Below are 14,894 nucleotides of genomic sequence, written 5' to 3' on the forward strand. Positions count from 1 at the left end.
AAGTTGCATAGCCATGGTGCCAAAAAAAATGCAGAGAATATTTTTATGATGAAATTAACGTGTGTGTGGTAACCCCCTGGTTCTTGTGTTAACTTCATTAGTAGATGGGGTGGGCAGCAGTTGGAAGAAGTTGGGATAGAAGAAAAAAACTGTTCCCTCCAATCCACAATTTTTATTTTTTATTTTTTAATTTTATATATATATATATATATATATATATATATATATATATATATATATATATATATATATATATATATAAAACAAAAAGATTATTTTACTTAACACTTAAAAACATAAATTAAAAACTTTTATTATTTAACTTTTATTTATTATTATTTTTTTAACAATTTATTATTTTTTATCTTCTTTTTTTTATGTAACACTTATTTTTGAATATATGTATATATATATATATATATTATTTTTATTTTATTATTATTATTGTTATTTTATTTTATTTTTATATTTTTTATATTTTTATATTTTTTATATATTTTTTGTTTTTAAAACAAGGGTTAAATATGTTTTTGGTCCCTTAACTTTTAGTGAATTTTGGAATTAGTCAATTTTGAAACTTTGGACCAATTTAGTCCTTAATCTTTCGGAATACGTGGATTTAGTCCTTTTAATCAAATTGTGTTAGGTTTATTTGATGTTTCGTACACATGTTAGGATTCTATTTCAGTTGTTTATACTGTTTGACACATTTTTGCTTTAATGTTAAGTCAAATACTATTGTGAAACGCACTTGAAATGTCAAATAAACTTAACAAAATTTGATTAAAAGGACTAAATCCACGTATTTCAAAAGATGAAGGACTAAATTGGTTCAAAGTTTCAAAATCGACTAATTCCAAAATTCACTGAAAGTTTGAAAACATGATTAGGATAGAGTTGATCTTCAAAGCTAGGGGGTTGTGATACATACACTTCTTCATTTAAGAAACCATTCAAGAATGCACTTTTCACATCCATTTGAGAAAGTTTGAAACTACACATGCAAGCATATGCCAAAAATAATCCCACGGCTTCTAGCCTAGCTACAGGTGCATATGTTTCATCAAAATAAATACCTTCCTCTTGATTATAACCTTTAGCAACTAGTCTGGCTTTATTCCTAACAATGTTACCATTTTCATCCATTTTATTTCTAAACACCCATTTAGTACCAATTACATTCATTTCATTAGTTATGGGAACAAGAGACCACACATCATTTCTTGTCAATTGATTAAGCTCATCTTGCATAGCAACAACCCAATTACTATCACCTTATGCATCATTTACATTCTTAGGTTTAATTTGAGACACAAATGCAACATGTTCAAAGAATACAAGCTTGTGTCTAGTTGATAGAGACGCTCCATCGCGAGATTCACCGACCGTCCACTCCAATCGGTGTTCCACCGATTAATCCACTCGAAACACCAACAAAATGTGGCAGAAAACTTGATTTAGGTGATTAGCGCTCGGATCTCTCTCGTTCCAATGGGGAACTCTCGTTCGTCACTAGTTTCAGAAACCCTAGGAGGTAGAACCTTTACTAGGAATGTGAGCTCTGAAAAGGGATATAAACCACACTATATTCATCAAAACTAACTATTACATGAGGTTGGCCTGCATTTACAGTAAGAAGAAGGCAACCAGAAAATAAACCCTAACATCTAAAGGTAAGAAAGGGAACACGCGTGAAGAAACAAAAATGTGAACAACGATCCTCATGGCAAGGAAGCTGTGAGGGCAGGATAAGCTGTGAGGGTTGAAGTGGAACCCTAGCAGGCCTAGTGTGAAGGTGCGTGAAGAAAAGAACCCTAGCAGATTGTGGGTTAACATGCGAGGAAACTTTGTTGGACCCATGGTTGAAAAAACAATTGAAAGCCAACAAAAGGGGAGTGTTGGATGATGTTAGCACATATGGAGAAATGGGTTGCACATTGCAAACTAAAGCCCAATAGGGTGATGTTGAAGATATCTCCCCACGTGTAGAAGTTGTATGAAGGAGTGTTGTAGGTGTTGCCATCCACAAGCATTAGTGGTGCGTTTGGCTGCACGTTGCAAGCCCAATGTGTTGACTGTAACACCCCAATTTTGGGATGTCACATAATGTTAGAAAATTATCGCGTTTAGCGGAAAAGGGTTATCAGAAAAAAATGTAACAATAAAAAATCTTTTAATTTGAATTAAATTACAATATTCAAAATGTCAATTTGTCTAAAAAATTCAAATAGCAATTGCGAACAAAAGAAAATTATATATAGTTTAGTATTTGATTTAAAACAACTAAATAATTATAAAAACTCCCGAGTTCACCCTAACCTCTTGTCGATCTACTCCATGCCAAAAGCATATGCATTATCATCTACTCTCATATAACACACACGTTATACGATTTTCGCACATACAACAAACACACAAACATCAAATGGGGGTAAGTTAACCATAACAATGATATATAAAAGAATTTCATAAATAAAACATGACAAATAATACTCAACATCGCATTCAAATAACACTTAAGCATTATGATCATAATCAATCTTTGGTTTGCACACACAACCCCCAACATCCCAACAACCATACCAAACCACACAGACTATCACATTCATCTAGAATCCTTAACCATATTGATCATAATCAAGCTTTGGTTTTCTGCGGCCTCTCACCCCACAACAACATCTAGTTTCCTAGAACAGATGGTTCGATGTGTCCTACTATCGTAACCAGACTGTCTCCCTTATTCCTCAAGGAATTATGAGTAAAAACATTGATGCATCGCACATCGAGCATTATACTCACAACGAGCCAAAATAAGGTGAAACATCTATCCTCTCCCCACTACTTCACACAAGCGAGAGGGTACAACATGATGGACGTCCTTGATGGAGAAGTGGAAGGAAATTCATGGAAGACACCAAGAAGTAAATGAAGTGCAGCGGAAATGAAGATATGAACAAGAAAAGCTCTCGGCAATGGAGGTTTTTGGTGAAGATGAAGAGTAGAAGTGGTGCTATGGTGTGGAAGGTGGCTAGAGGCTATGGAGGAGAAGGATAGCCTTGTATGCTCTCAATTTAATAGAAGTGTGGAGTGATCTCAACACTAGCATCTATTAGCAATTCAAGAGTAACCATTACAATAGTTGAATGACTCTATTTATAGGCACATGGCCGACCAAATGAGAAGCAAATGCAACAAAGAAGTAATGCAAATGTACCTTGGAGGAGAACCTTGATTGGAGACCATGTGATGTAGGAGATGAGTCTTGATGATGCCAAGTGGCATGTCACAATCTCCTTGCCCAAGTCACACACTCCATGCTACCATCACATTCTCCTTGCTTGGCTCATGCTTTGCTTGCATCCAAGTGTAGAGAGAGCTAAGGATTCTCAGCCAAAAGAGCAAATTGGGCTCGACCAAATTGTTCCAAAATGTTCTAACTTATTTTATTGAAAGCAAAGCCTAAAAAATGGCCCAATTTAAATCTAATCTACGGCCTTCCATGCATCAACTCATATTTTGTAGATTTCTTTGGCCCATGTGAATAAAGATAAAATTCCATGATTGACTTGATAATCTCTTGAGAGGTTCATGTGGATCTTCTTCATCATGCTTCTAGTGATTGGGCCTCGAGGTGGGCTTGGGCTTCTTGATGCATTTGGGCTTAGGCTTATTGGGATCACATCACAACACTCGAACCAATCCTCTACCACTACTTCACACAGGTGAAGATGACCTTTTTCTATTGCTTCACCCAAGCAAAAGAGTCTTCACTGGGTTCCTAGGTATGAAAATCCTCACACAACATTTAATTCCACCAAGAGCTTTTAAGCAAGGCAAAACACTCTCAACATGCAACAGATCAGAGTTACAGATTGCCAACAAAATTCAAACCATCACATCATGCATAACAATAAAGTTCCATAACGAAAACCAAATTCGTATTCCAAATGTAATTCACATAAGCAACAAACCGAATGAATGACATTCATTCCAACACAGTATAACATCACACTCAAGTAATTATCCTCAAATCACCACTTAAACTTCATACCATGCAACCCATACAAACCAAGAAAAACCACCAATCACATAATCTATTTACTCAAGTCACTCTCCCACCGTGAATCACAGCCTTGCACACCTTCAAGCCTCAACATCCTCACTTACATCTCTCTCTCTTGGAAAATAACTAATTCTTATATTTTTTATCCAATCCAACTTAACAACACATTATGCAAACAATTTGGGATTTTAGAAATAAAACTGTAGCTTGTGTAAAACTCCAAAAATTTTGTATTTATCTTCAAATTAAATATGATTGAATCAAGAATAAAATGCAACAATAACCAACTTAATTGAATAACTATAGAGAAAGTTATGCAACAAAGGTCAATGTTGTCAACAACCAAACTACAAGGACCTTGCGATAAAACATGCTCTTACTAGAGATCTCCGATTCAAGATCTGATCGGTCAAATTCAAGAACTATATGTTAAGGATCAACTGTTAAAATTTCAGCTCGATCCAACAATTAACGAAGTAGAAGCCTTCATTTTACGAAAGGTGTGCAATGTAGGAAAATGGGTAGCGCCACACCATATACTTCTTTGTTGTGAGATTTTGACTTGTTCCCCTGCACAATTCGGTATCTTACACTTTTATCTTCTCAACTCATTTCAAAGTGATTTATAGATGATACCAAACTGAACAATTGTAACAATTAATATGTCTCATTCCAATTGCATTTTAAATTACCTAAAATTCTCTAACCCATAGATACCCAAACATGAAATTCATCCCCATTCAATACAAGCATCAATCAAACATACTCAGCACATTCCAAAACAAAAATAAGTACACTTTATTTAAAAAAAAAAAAAAAGAGTTCTAGCTTCCCTTACACATGCATGTTTTTCCCATTTCATCCATCAAACAAACAACAAGAAAAACAAGAGAAGAAAGCAAGGTTGGCTTCCTCTACCTGGATTGCTTTTTTCCCTCTCCCATAGCCTTCAACTCTCAATTCCTCTACTCTTGTTTCTCTCCCTCTCCCCCTTTTTCCAAAACTCTAACTTTTAACCTATATACCCCTCTCACTCCAAATCTTTTATGTTAATATCCTCCATTTCAAAACATAGAGAAAAAAAATAAAAGATAGAAGTTATATAATATAGCATGAATATATATGTGAATCTACAGTGTGCATGATATATATATATATATATATATATATATATATATATATATATATATACTGCACATAATTTCATTCTACGTACCTCTACACAATTGAGAAAGAGAAGCTAAATTCATGTTTTGTGGGCCCTACTCCTTAAAGGATAAAAATTGAATTTAAAACCAACACACAAAGCAAAATTCGGCTAACCAAGTTCGAACCCTGCACTTGTATGCATTGGACACAACTTCCACCACTAGACTACATGCCATCACAGGATATAACATGCATTATAAGTATTAAAACACTTCTACTCCACAAACCATAATTCCTTAAATCACTTAAATAATTATTATAAATACCACAATAACTTAAATCACTCAAATAATAATTATTTCATATTTCATAATTTAATAACCTAATTAAATTAAATAAATCAAGAATATTAATTAAGCCATTAATTTTTCCCATGTGTTCCTTTTTAGTCTAAATTTTCTTGGGTCTTACATTGGCAATGAGTTTAGATTGGGTTGCATGTTGCATTTCAAGTCTGGTCCACGTATGGGCTTGTAAATCAAGGTTCCTGGCCCACCCAAAAGACAAAGTGAACTGTAGGCCGCAACAATTTTATTTATTTAATTAATAACCAAAACAAATAAAGAAAATAGGCCTACCCATTGGCCAAAGCTATAAGCCTTGTTGGGATCACATCACTAGTGGATACTCCCTGTTTTATATCACTAATTATGTTGTCCTTTGGTAATCCCTTGGGTTCAATCCTCTCCTTGGGTAAGTTGTTGTCTACAGCTTTTTCAGTAGACTGAATTTCCTTTTCAAAGGGTTGATTTCCTGCAGCAGATTGCTTCTCGACAACAGTTTGCTTATCTTGTAGCAGTTTGCTTATCCTGCAACAATTTGCCTATCCTTCAACATATCTTCTTCATCTACAATCTTAGGTCTTTGATCTTGCTACACTGGTTAGTTTCATCAAATACAACTTGCACAAACTCTTCACCAATCATTAGCCTTTTGTTATAAACCCTATATGCATGGTTATTTATAGCATAACTAAGAAAGATGCCTTCATCCGCTTTTGAGTCAAATTTGCCAAGTTGCTCTTTTCCATTGTTTAAGATAAAACACTTGCAACCAAATACTTTTAGGTGATTTAGAGCATACCTTTTACCATTGAAAAAAAATCATAAGGTGTTTTCTTTAAAATTGGCCTTATCAACAGACAATTTAAAACATAAGAAGTTGTGTTGACTACATCAGTCCAAAAGTACTTAGGCAATGAGGTTTCATTTAACATGGTTCTAACTACTTCCTCTAATGATTTGTTCTTTCTCTCAACCACTCCATTTTGTTGTGGAGTTCTAGGAGTTGAAAAGTTATGCTTAATACCATGTTTTTCACAAAAGTGTTCAAACTTTTCATTTTGAAACTCTCCACCATGATCACTCCTTAGAGAGACTATTTTAGAACCTTTTTTCATTTTCTAAAACCTTGGCAAGTTTCTTAAAATCATGAAACGTTTCATTCTTAGAAGCTAGATATATAGTCCATGTAAATCTAGAGAAATCATCAATAATGACCAATCCATAGAAGTTTCCACCAAGACTCATGGTTCTAGAAGAACCAAATAGATCCTTGTGAAGCAATGGCCTTTCAGTTGAAATACAATTTTTGGGTTTAAAGGAAACCTTGTTTTTCTCTCCCTTTTGGCATGCTTCACATATTCTATCCTTCTCAAACTTAAGTTTTTGTAATCCTTCAACCAATTATTTTCTATTTAGCCGATTAAAATGATGCATATGTATGTGATAAAGCCTCCTATGTTATAACCAAGTATCATCCTCTTTTGTAAGAAAACAATGAATGATAAATGATGCATGATGCAGATTAAGCAAGTATATATTGTTGACTCTTTTGGCTAACAATACCATGCTACCACATGCATCATATATAAAGTAATGATTTGGTTCAAACACAACTTTAAAACCTTTATCACAAAGTTAGCTTATACTTATCAAATTGTGCTTTAACCCTTCAACTAGAAGCATATTGTGGATGTTGAATGAGGCTCCATTGCTTATGACTCCACTTCCAAGTATCATTGCTTTATTGTTGTCATCATAAGTCACAAAGCCTTCATCCTTTATAACTTTGCAAACTTGGACTTGGCACTTGTCATATGCCTCGAGCAGCCACTATCTAGGTACCATAGGTCTTTCTTTTCATGTTTTATGACCTGCAAAACAAAATAGCATTACATGGTACCCTTTGATAGTTTGGGTCCAACATGGTTATGCCTTTCTAGATACTTTTGGGACCCATTTCATAAAGCCTTTAGGTACATCATCTTTTTTAGCATAGAAATTCTTAAGCACATGGCCTTTCTTCATTCAATGGTTGCAAGAAATGAAGGGCATAACATTTGGCTCACTTTTGGAATAAACACTAGAGAACTTCTTGACTTTCTTTTCAAGGATAGGATTATAACCAAGTCCACCCTTCCCAAAAACACAATTTTTAGAACCAAGAACATCTTCTAGGTTTGTTTTTCCTCTTGTGAATTTTGCACAGGTTTTCAAAAGATATTTCCCTTGATTTTTCAAAGTAGTACATGTAAGACCCGAGGAATTTAAATAATTAAATAAATAATTATTTCATAAATGCAGGTAGTGTGAGCCTTTATGGCATTAAATTCTGACATGTGTTATGTGGAAAAGTATTAGCTCAAATGGTTGACAATACTTAATTATATTAAGAGGACTTAGGTTCGAATCCTATGTATGTCAATTATGTGCTATTAAATTTATAATGATTTTAATAAAGTGCGGGATCATGATGAGTGATAACATAATTATAGAATTATGTGAATTATCACGAAACATGAATTGGTTGAATGGTTGTGCATTGATTTACCATTGGCATGGTTATGGTTTTAAACCTTGGTAGAACCAAATTAAGTTTTCTTTTTGCTAAAATTAGTTTTGGCATGAAGGTTAAAAGGCGAGGGAACCTTAGCCGACTGAGAAGCAGCCAAAAGGTTTAGAAAATCACAAGTAATGAATAGCAATTAAGCCTTGTTAATAACCATTTTCGTTTTTGGGTCATTAAGCAAAATTAAGGCTGACATTGTTCTGCACTATAGTGAGAGAGAATTCAGAGTGAATTTGGGTGGTGGGTTGAAGCGTGGAGATTGAATTGGAGAGAACTAAAGCAAGCAACTGAGAGCAAGGGAGAATCAAAGGCTATTCAAGTTTAAGCAAGGATTCTAGGTTAGAGGAGTTCCTATTGTGTGTTTTTAATTATGTTTATCGTATGAATATGTATTATGTATCATGCTTGAAGTGTATGACCTTGCCATTCTCGGACTTTTCGTGTTTCTAGATTTTTCCAGAAACCGCTTGGCGGCACATGAACTACCGTTAGGCAACACATGTGATTGAGCCTAGTTTTTTGGGTTTCCCTATGAATCGCCTGGCGGCTAACGACAACCCGCCAGGCGACGTATTAGTTGTTGCCAGTTTTCCCTTGTTTGTTTGGTTTATCAGTGGTGTGGTGGTACTTGAATTGGATTTTTATTGTACTTATACGATTGGCATGACAAGACTGGTCTATAATTATTTAATTGGTGGAAATTACATGAACTCTTGAATGAAATTATGATTAGGGTTCATGTTGGGGTTGGAAATAATTAAGCATGAATTATGTATATACTCAATGCACAGTTTTATGGAATTGATGTTAATATGAATAAAGTATGAACTTTGTCATATGTGTGCATGTGAAATTATGTTAGTGTGAAAATGCGTACTATGATTGGAGTGCTTGGGAATCAGGACTAAATCGAAATAAATCTTGGCAGAACCCAATTTTTCAAGCATCGTTTGGCGGTGCCTGGACTACAACTAGGCAACACCTCAGTTCTGCTGATCATATTGAGTTTTTGTTATGATTGTGTGTATTAGGTATTATGTTGGATAACTTGGTATGTATGATAGGGATTAGTAGGGTGGTGAGATGAAGGAAACTCAGTCATTGGATATCAAATGATTTATGTATGAGTATGTGATAATTGGGATACATGCTTTAAACTAAATAAAGTTGTATGTTGAACATGATATGGACTGTATTTATTTGGAAGCTATAATGAGGACACCACGTGTCAGTGATTAAATGTTATGGGTTGGTTAATTGGTAATATGATGATTGTGAACTAGAATGTACCATTGTTGTTTAAGGGGATGGTGTGCTATTAATTGAGAAATATGCTAAGTGAAGTGTGTGAAAGAGCAAATCAGTTTTATAAATCTGCCTGGACGATTGAGATTGGTGTTTTGAGGTGGCTAGATTATATACTTCCTTGGTTGTGTTATTTTAAAGTGTATGTGAAATATTGATAGATTTGTGGCATGTTGCGGAGGAGAATATGATAGACAAGATAATAATTGGGTTAGTGCCATGATTGAATTGGTGCCTTATGATTCAGTCTTAATGTTATAACTGGATAATTGTGTGTGTGGCATGGTTTGCGTACTGTGTCTTTGGGGTCCCTTAGGACCTAATCCAATCACCAAAAACCAGTAGCATTGCGCTATTGGTCTAGCGCCTAGCGGCGCGAGGCAAGCTGTCAGGCGATAAATACCAAAAACAATGGCAGTGGCCATTAGACGTGCATGGCGCCTATCGACAAGGTTTGTTTTGCAAGGCAAAAGTGATGTGGCAAGGTTTGTTTGGTAGTCTGGGGACAACTACGAACTTCGGTTCATTTTGGGGAACTCTACTTGGTGTCGTGGATTGTGGGCGTGGTAATTTATTCCTGTGTGTGGACTCTTAGGTGGTGGCCTGTAGTCGGAGGGGCGAGTAGACATTCGTGCAGCAAAGGTCGATAAGTGTACTCACCAAAGTGTGTAGAATCAAGAGGCGTCTAACGTATGGTTTGAAAGTTGAGGAACTAAGGAATGAGAAATACTAACACGAGTTAAAATTTAGAGATACTTTAATTATGTTATGTTGTTTATTTTAATTGAGCTCACTCTATTTGTGTGTGTTTGCCTATGATCATGTAACTTGTTACATGGGAGCAGATGTTGATGCAGGTGAGCGTATGGATGCTTAGAGTCAGAGTGGGGACCAGCTGTGGGAGTTTTACTAGTTTTTATTCATGGACTACTTTTGTAATGGTTTTAATAAACAATTATGTTTGTAATAATTGAACGCCGTGGTTTTTATTTTATTTTGGTGCGTTGAAAAAAGTTTTTAATTTTTGCGTTTGGGAAAGTACTTAATATTAAATGCAGTTTTATTAATTTCTCTCTTTTTATTTTAGATAAGTAATTTCCGGCTAGGACGTTACATTTGGTATCAGAGTCGTGATTTCAATGATTTCATGGGATCTTTGGGGAGTGAGCTTATCACGTTGATATTTGAATGTGTTGCTTTATTTTGTTGTTACATTGAATGTAAGTTGTTTGATTTACGAGTTAAATATGTGGCTCATTCAGGCTATGGCGAATAGGAGAAGGAAGAATGATACAGGCGCTAACGAGATTGTGCAAGCAATCCACAAGATTGTGACGCTATGCAGCCTATTGCAGCGCAACCAAGAGCCATGGTTCCACCAACGAGACTGGTGACTATGGAAGATGTCCAGAAGCATAAGCCGTCAAAGTTTAGCGGCAAAGCTACTCCTGATGAGGCTGATGCTTGGCTAGAGCAGTGTGACAAAATATTTAGAGTATTGGCGTGTATTGAGGCACAACATTTGATGTTTGCCACCTTCCTACTAGTGAGCAATGCGGAGTATTGGTGGACAAGGATGCAGCAGTAGATGGAGATCCGACAGAAGGAGGTGAACTAGGCGAACTTCAGGATGCGATTCCTAGAGAAGTACTTTCCAGACTTGGCTAAGCATGCCTTGGAGGCTGAGTTTCTCACCCTACAACAAGGCAACCAATCAGTGCAGGCATACGTGAATCGCTTTGAGTGCCTGGCGAGATTTCAATCGCAAGCTATTACAGAGGAGTGGCGTTGCAGAAAATTTGAAGGGGGTCTGAAGCACTAGTTGCGCAGGTTTCTAGTGCCACTACGGATCAAAGAATTTCCAGTTCTGGTGGAGCAGTCCAGAACAGTAGAAGAGCTAGAGACGGGACCCAGTCGGGTAGAGAGGTCACAAAAGGGTACCTCGGAGACCAGGCAGTAGAATACACCATACAACAGGCCATAGTCGTCCTCTCCAAGATTGCGCTGCTATAACTGCGGGGGTGCACATCTTCGTAGGAACTGTCCTAAGGCTGCGGGAAGTTTAGGAGGTAGTATAGACAATGTGAAGTGCTACAAATGCAAGCAAATGGGGGATTATGCGAGGCAATGTCCCAATAAGAAGACAATCAGAGAAACACCACAGTAGCAGAAATAACAGAAGGTGTTAACAGAGAGACCCAAAGCTGCTGGGAGGGTTTTTGCTTTGACTAGTGTTGAGGCAACTCAATCAGGTAACCTCATACTTGACAAATGTTTGTTATCTGACCATAGTCTTTTGGTTTTGTTTGACTCAAGGGCTACTCATTCATTCATCTCCAAAGAATGCGTGAGTAGACTTGGACTGGTAGTCCGCGATTTGGGGTGTGAACTGACGGTCTCAACACTTGCATCGGGGCTAGTCTCGACCAACTTAGTTTTTGTCGGATGTTCTATAGAAGTGGAAGGACACAGGTTCAAGGTGAACCTTATTTGCTTGTCGTTGGAGGGACTAGATGTGATACTAAGAATGGACTGGCTGTCAAACAATCACGTCATAATTGATTGTAGATGGCGCAGCGTAATATTTCCAGAAGCTGACGGGTTGACATTGATCTCTACTCGCGAGGCTCTAAAAGAGGAGGCCGAAGGAGCTTCGTGCTTTATGATAATAGTGCAGTTAGAGAAGAAGAGTACATTTGATCTTATCAGAAGCATACCGGTAATGGATGAATACGCTAATGTGTTTTCAGATGAAGTTCCTAGATTACCGCAAAGCTGGGCTAGTGTCGATGGCCCCATATAGAATAGCACCGGTGGAGTTGGTTGAGCTGAAGAAGCAGATTGAAGATCTGCTAGAGAAGAAGTTTATTCGACCTAGTTCGTCACCGTGGAGAGCTCCAGTGCTATTAGTCAAGATAAAGGATGGGAGCTTCAAACTCTGTGTGGATTACCGTCAACAAAATAAGTTGACGATTAAGAATAAATACCCACTGCCCATAATCGAAAACTTGTTAGACCAGATGAGAGGAGCAAGGGTATTCTCTAAAATTGATCTAAGGTGTGGATATCATCAGATCCTGGTAAAACCTAAGGATGTTTAGAAGACTGCTTCCAGGTCTCGATATGGTCACTATGAATACGTGGTGATGCTATTTGGAGTGACCAATGCCTCAGCGATATTCATGGACTACATGAATAGAATCTTCCGACCGTGATTAGATAAGTTTGTCATGGTATTTATTGATGACATTCTTATTTACTCCAAGAACCGAAAGGATCATACTGAACACCTAAGGGTTGTGTTAAATGTACTCAAAGAGCACCAATTATATGGGAAGTTGTCCAAGTGTGAGTTTTGGCTAGAAGAAATTCAGTTCCTTGGTCATGTGATCTCAGCGTAGGGTATTGTAGTGGACCCAACAAAGATTGATATAGTAATGAAATTGGAGCGACCACAGATAGTGTCAGAAGTAAGGAGCTTCTTAGGATTGGCAGGTTATTACAAGAGGTTCATGGAGGGGTTCTTTAAGTTGGTGAGTCCCATGACACAACTTACTCGCAAGGATCATCCTTTCTCCTGGACCGATAGTTGTAAAGCGTTTTCGAAGAGATGAAGAGAAGGCTGACCTTAACTCTAGTCTTGGCAATTCCAGACACGACCAAGACATTTGAAGTGTACTGTGATGCGTCGTACCAAGGTTTAGGTTGTGTTCTGATGTAAGAGAAAAGACTTGTAGCCTATGCATCTCGACAATTGAAGGTACATGAGAAGAATTATCCCACTCAAAACCTGGAACTGTCCGCAGTTGTTTTTGTATGGTTTGCAATTTCAAGTCTTCAGCAATCATAAGACTATGAAGTACTTGTTTGATCAAAAGGAGCTAAATATACGACAGACACGATGGATGGAGTACCTCAAGGACTACGACTTTTAGCTATTATACCATCCTAGTAAAGCTAATGTTGTAGCAGATGCCTTGAGCTGGAAACGAGTACATATGTCTTCCATGATGGTAAAGGAACTAGAGTTGATAGAGAAGCTTCGAGATATGAACTTGGAACTACAGATAGGTTATGATCACATATGTTGTAGTGTGCTGAAGGTTACTAATGAGTTTCTTGATGAGATCAGAGTGGAACAAGGGAAGGATCAAGAATTACAATAGATCTTGGGGTGGTTAGGTACAGAAAAAGGTAAGGATTACAAGATGGGGGCAGATGGTATCCTTCGTTTCAAGAACAGGGTGTGTGTTCCATGGGGACCAAGGTTGAGGAAGAGAATTCTGGAAGAGGGTCACAAGAGTCGTCTTAGCATACATCCTGGTATAACTAAGATCTATAAGGACCTGAAAGACACTTTTTGGTGGACTGGTATGAAGACGGATGTGGCGGACTTTGTAGCATCTTGCCTAGTGTATAAGAAGGCAAAGATAGAATACTAGAGGTCGGGAGGTACGCTAGAACTGTTAGAAATCCCTCAATGGAAATAGGACAACATAGTGATGGACTTCGTGACTCACTTGCCAAAGTCTACAAGGGGTTACGATGCGATATGGGTGATTGTATATTGACTGACGAAGTGTGCTCATTTCTTGTCGATCAAATAGAAATTTTTGATGGATAGATTGGTAGAGTTATACGTTAGAGAAGTGGTCATACTACATGAGGTACCAACGAGCATAGTGTCAGACAGGGATCCGAGATTTAGTTTGAGGTTTTGGCAGTCACTGCAAGCAGCATTAGGAACGTAGTTGAGGATGAGTTCAGCATATCATCCTTAGACTGACAGGCAGTCAGAAAGGACTATTCAGTCCTTGGAGGACTTGTTGCGAGCTTGCGTATTGGATCACTTAGGTAGTTGGAGTGAGGTACTCCCTTTGGTGGAGTTTACTTACAACAACAGTTACCACTCTATTATGGGGATGGCACCTTATGAAGCATTATATGGGAGGAGGTGCAGGACTCCATTGTGCTGGAATCAGGATGGTGAAGTAGTGGTGCTTGGCCTTGAGATTTTGTAGATGACCACTAATAGAGTGAAGATGATCTAGGACTGGATACGAGCTACCTAGAGCTGGCAGAAGTCTTATGATGATAAAAGAAGATGACCGTTGGAGTTTGAGGCTAGAGACCATGTGTTTCTCAGGGTGACTCCAACCACTGGTGTTGGAAGGGTTCTCAAGTCAAGGAAGTTGACTCCAAGGTTCATTGGGTCATATAATATCACTCGAAGGATAGGCCCAGTGGCGTATGAGATTGCATTATCGCAGCACTTGGCGAACTTGCATAATGTTTTCCACGTGTCGCAGTTAAGGAAGTACGTGAACAGTATGCTCAGAGTGCACAGAATGAGGAGTGTTAAGAGTATGAGGAGAATCAGAAGAATCAGAAAAAGTCACAGAATATTCAGCATGCAAAGATGGATTCCTAAGATGCCTACGTACTCTGTGGAAGGTCCTATCAATTT

At 37.4% G+C, this 14,894-nt stretch overlaps 1 protein-coding gene across 1 annotated transcript; it reads left to right on the plus strand.

The window, feature by feature from the left end:
- Positions 1-11,057: 11,057 nt before the first annotated feature.
- Positions 11,058-12,230, plus strand: LOC114194984. Its single transcript, XM_028085381.1, has 2 exons — positions 11,058-11,235; positions 11,680-12,230. Exons 1-2 carry the CDS (start codon positions 11,058-11,060, stop codon positions 12,228-12,230), a joined length of 729 nt encoding a protein of 242 aa, XP_027941182.1.
- Positions 12,231-14,894: the final 2,664 nt, after the last annotated feature.

This window comes from Vigna unguiculata, chromosome 8, assembly GCF_004118075.2.
Source record: "Vigna unguiculata cultivar IT97K-499-35 chromosome 8, ASM411807v1, whole genome shotgun sequence".
NCBI lineage: Eukaryota > Viridiplantae > Streptophyta > Magnoliopsida > Fabales > Fabaceae > Vigna > Vigna unguiculata.

Excerpts from the sequence above, each read along its gene's own strand:
- LOC114194984 (XM_028085381.1), top strand. The coding sequence starts at position 11,058 with ATGCGATTCCTAGAGAAGTACTTTCCAGACTTGGCTAAGCATGCCTTG. Across the intron at positions 11,236-11,679 it reads TTGCAGAAAATTTGAAGGGG|GTAACCTCATACTTGACAAA; the intron begins GTCTGAAGCACT and ends CAACTCAATCAG.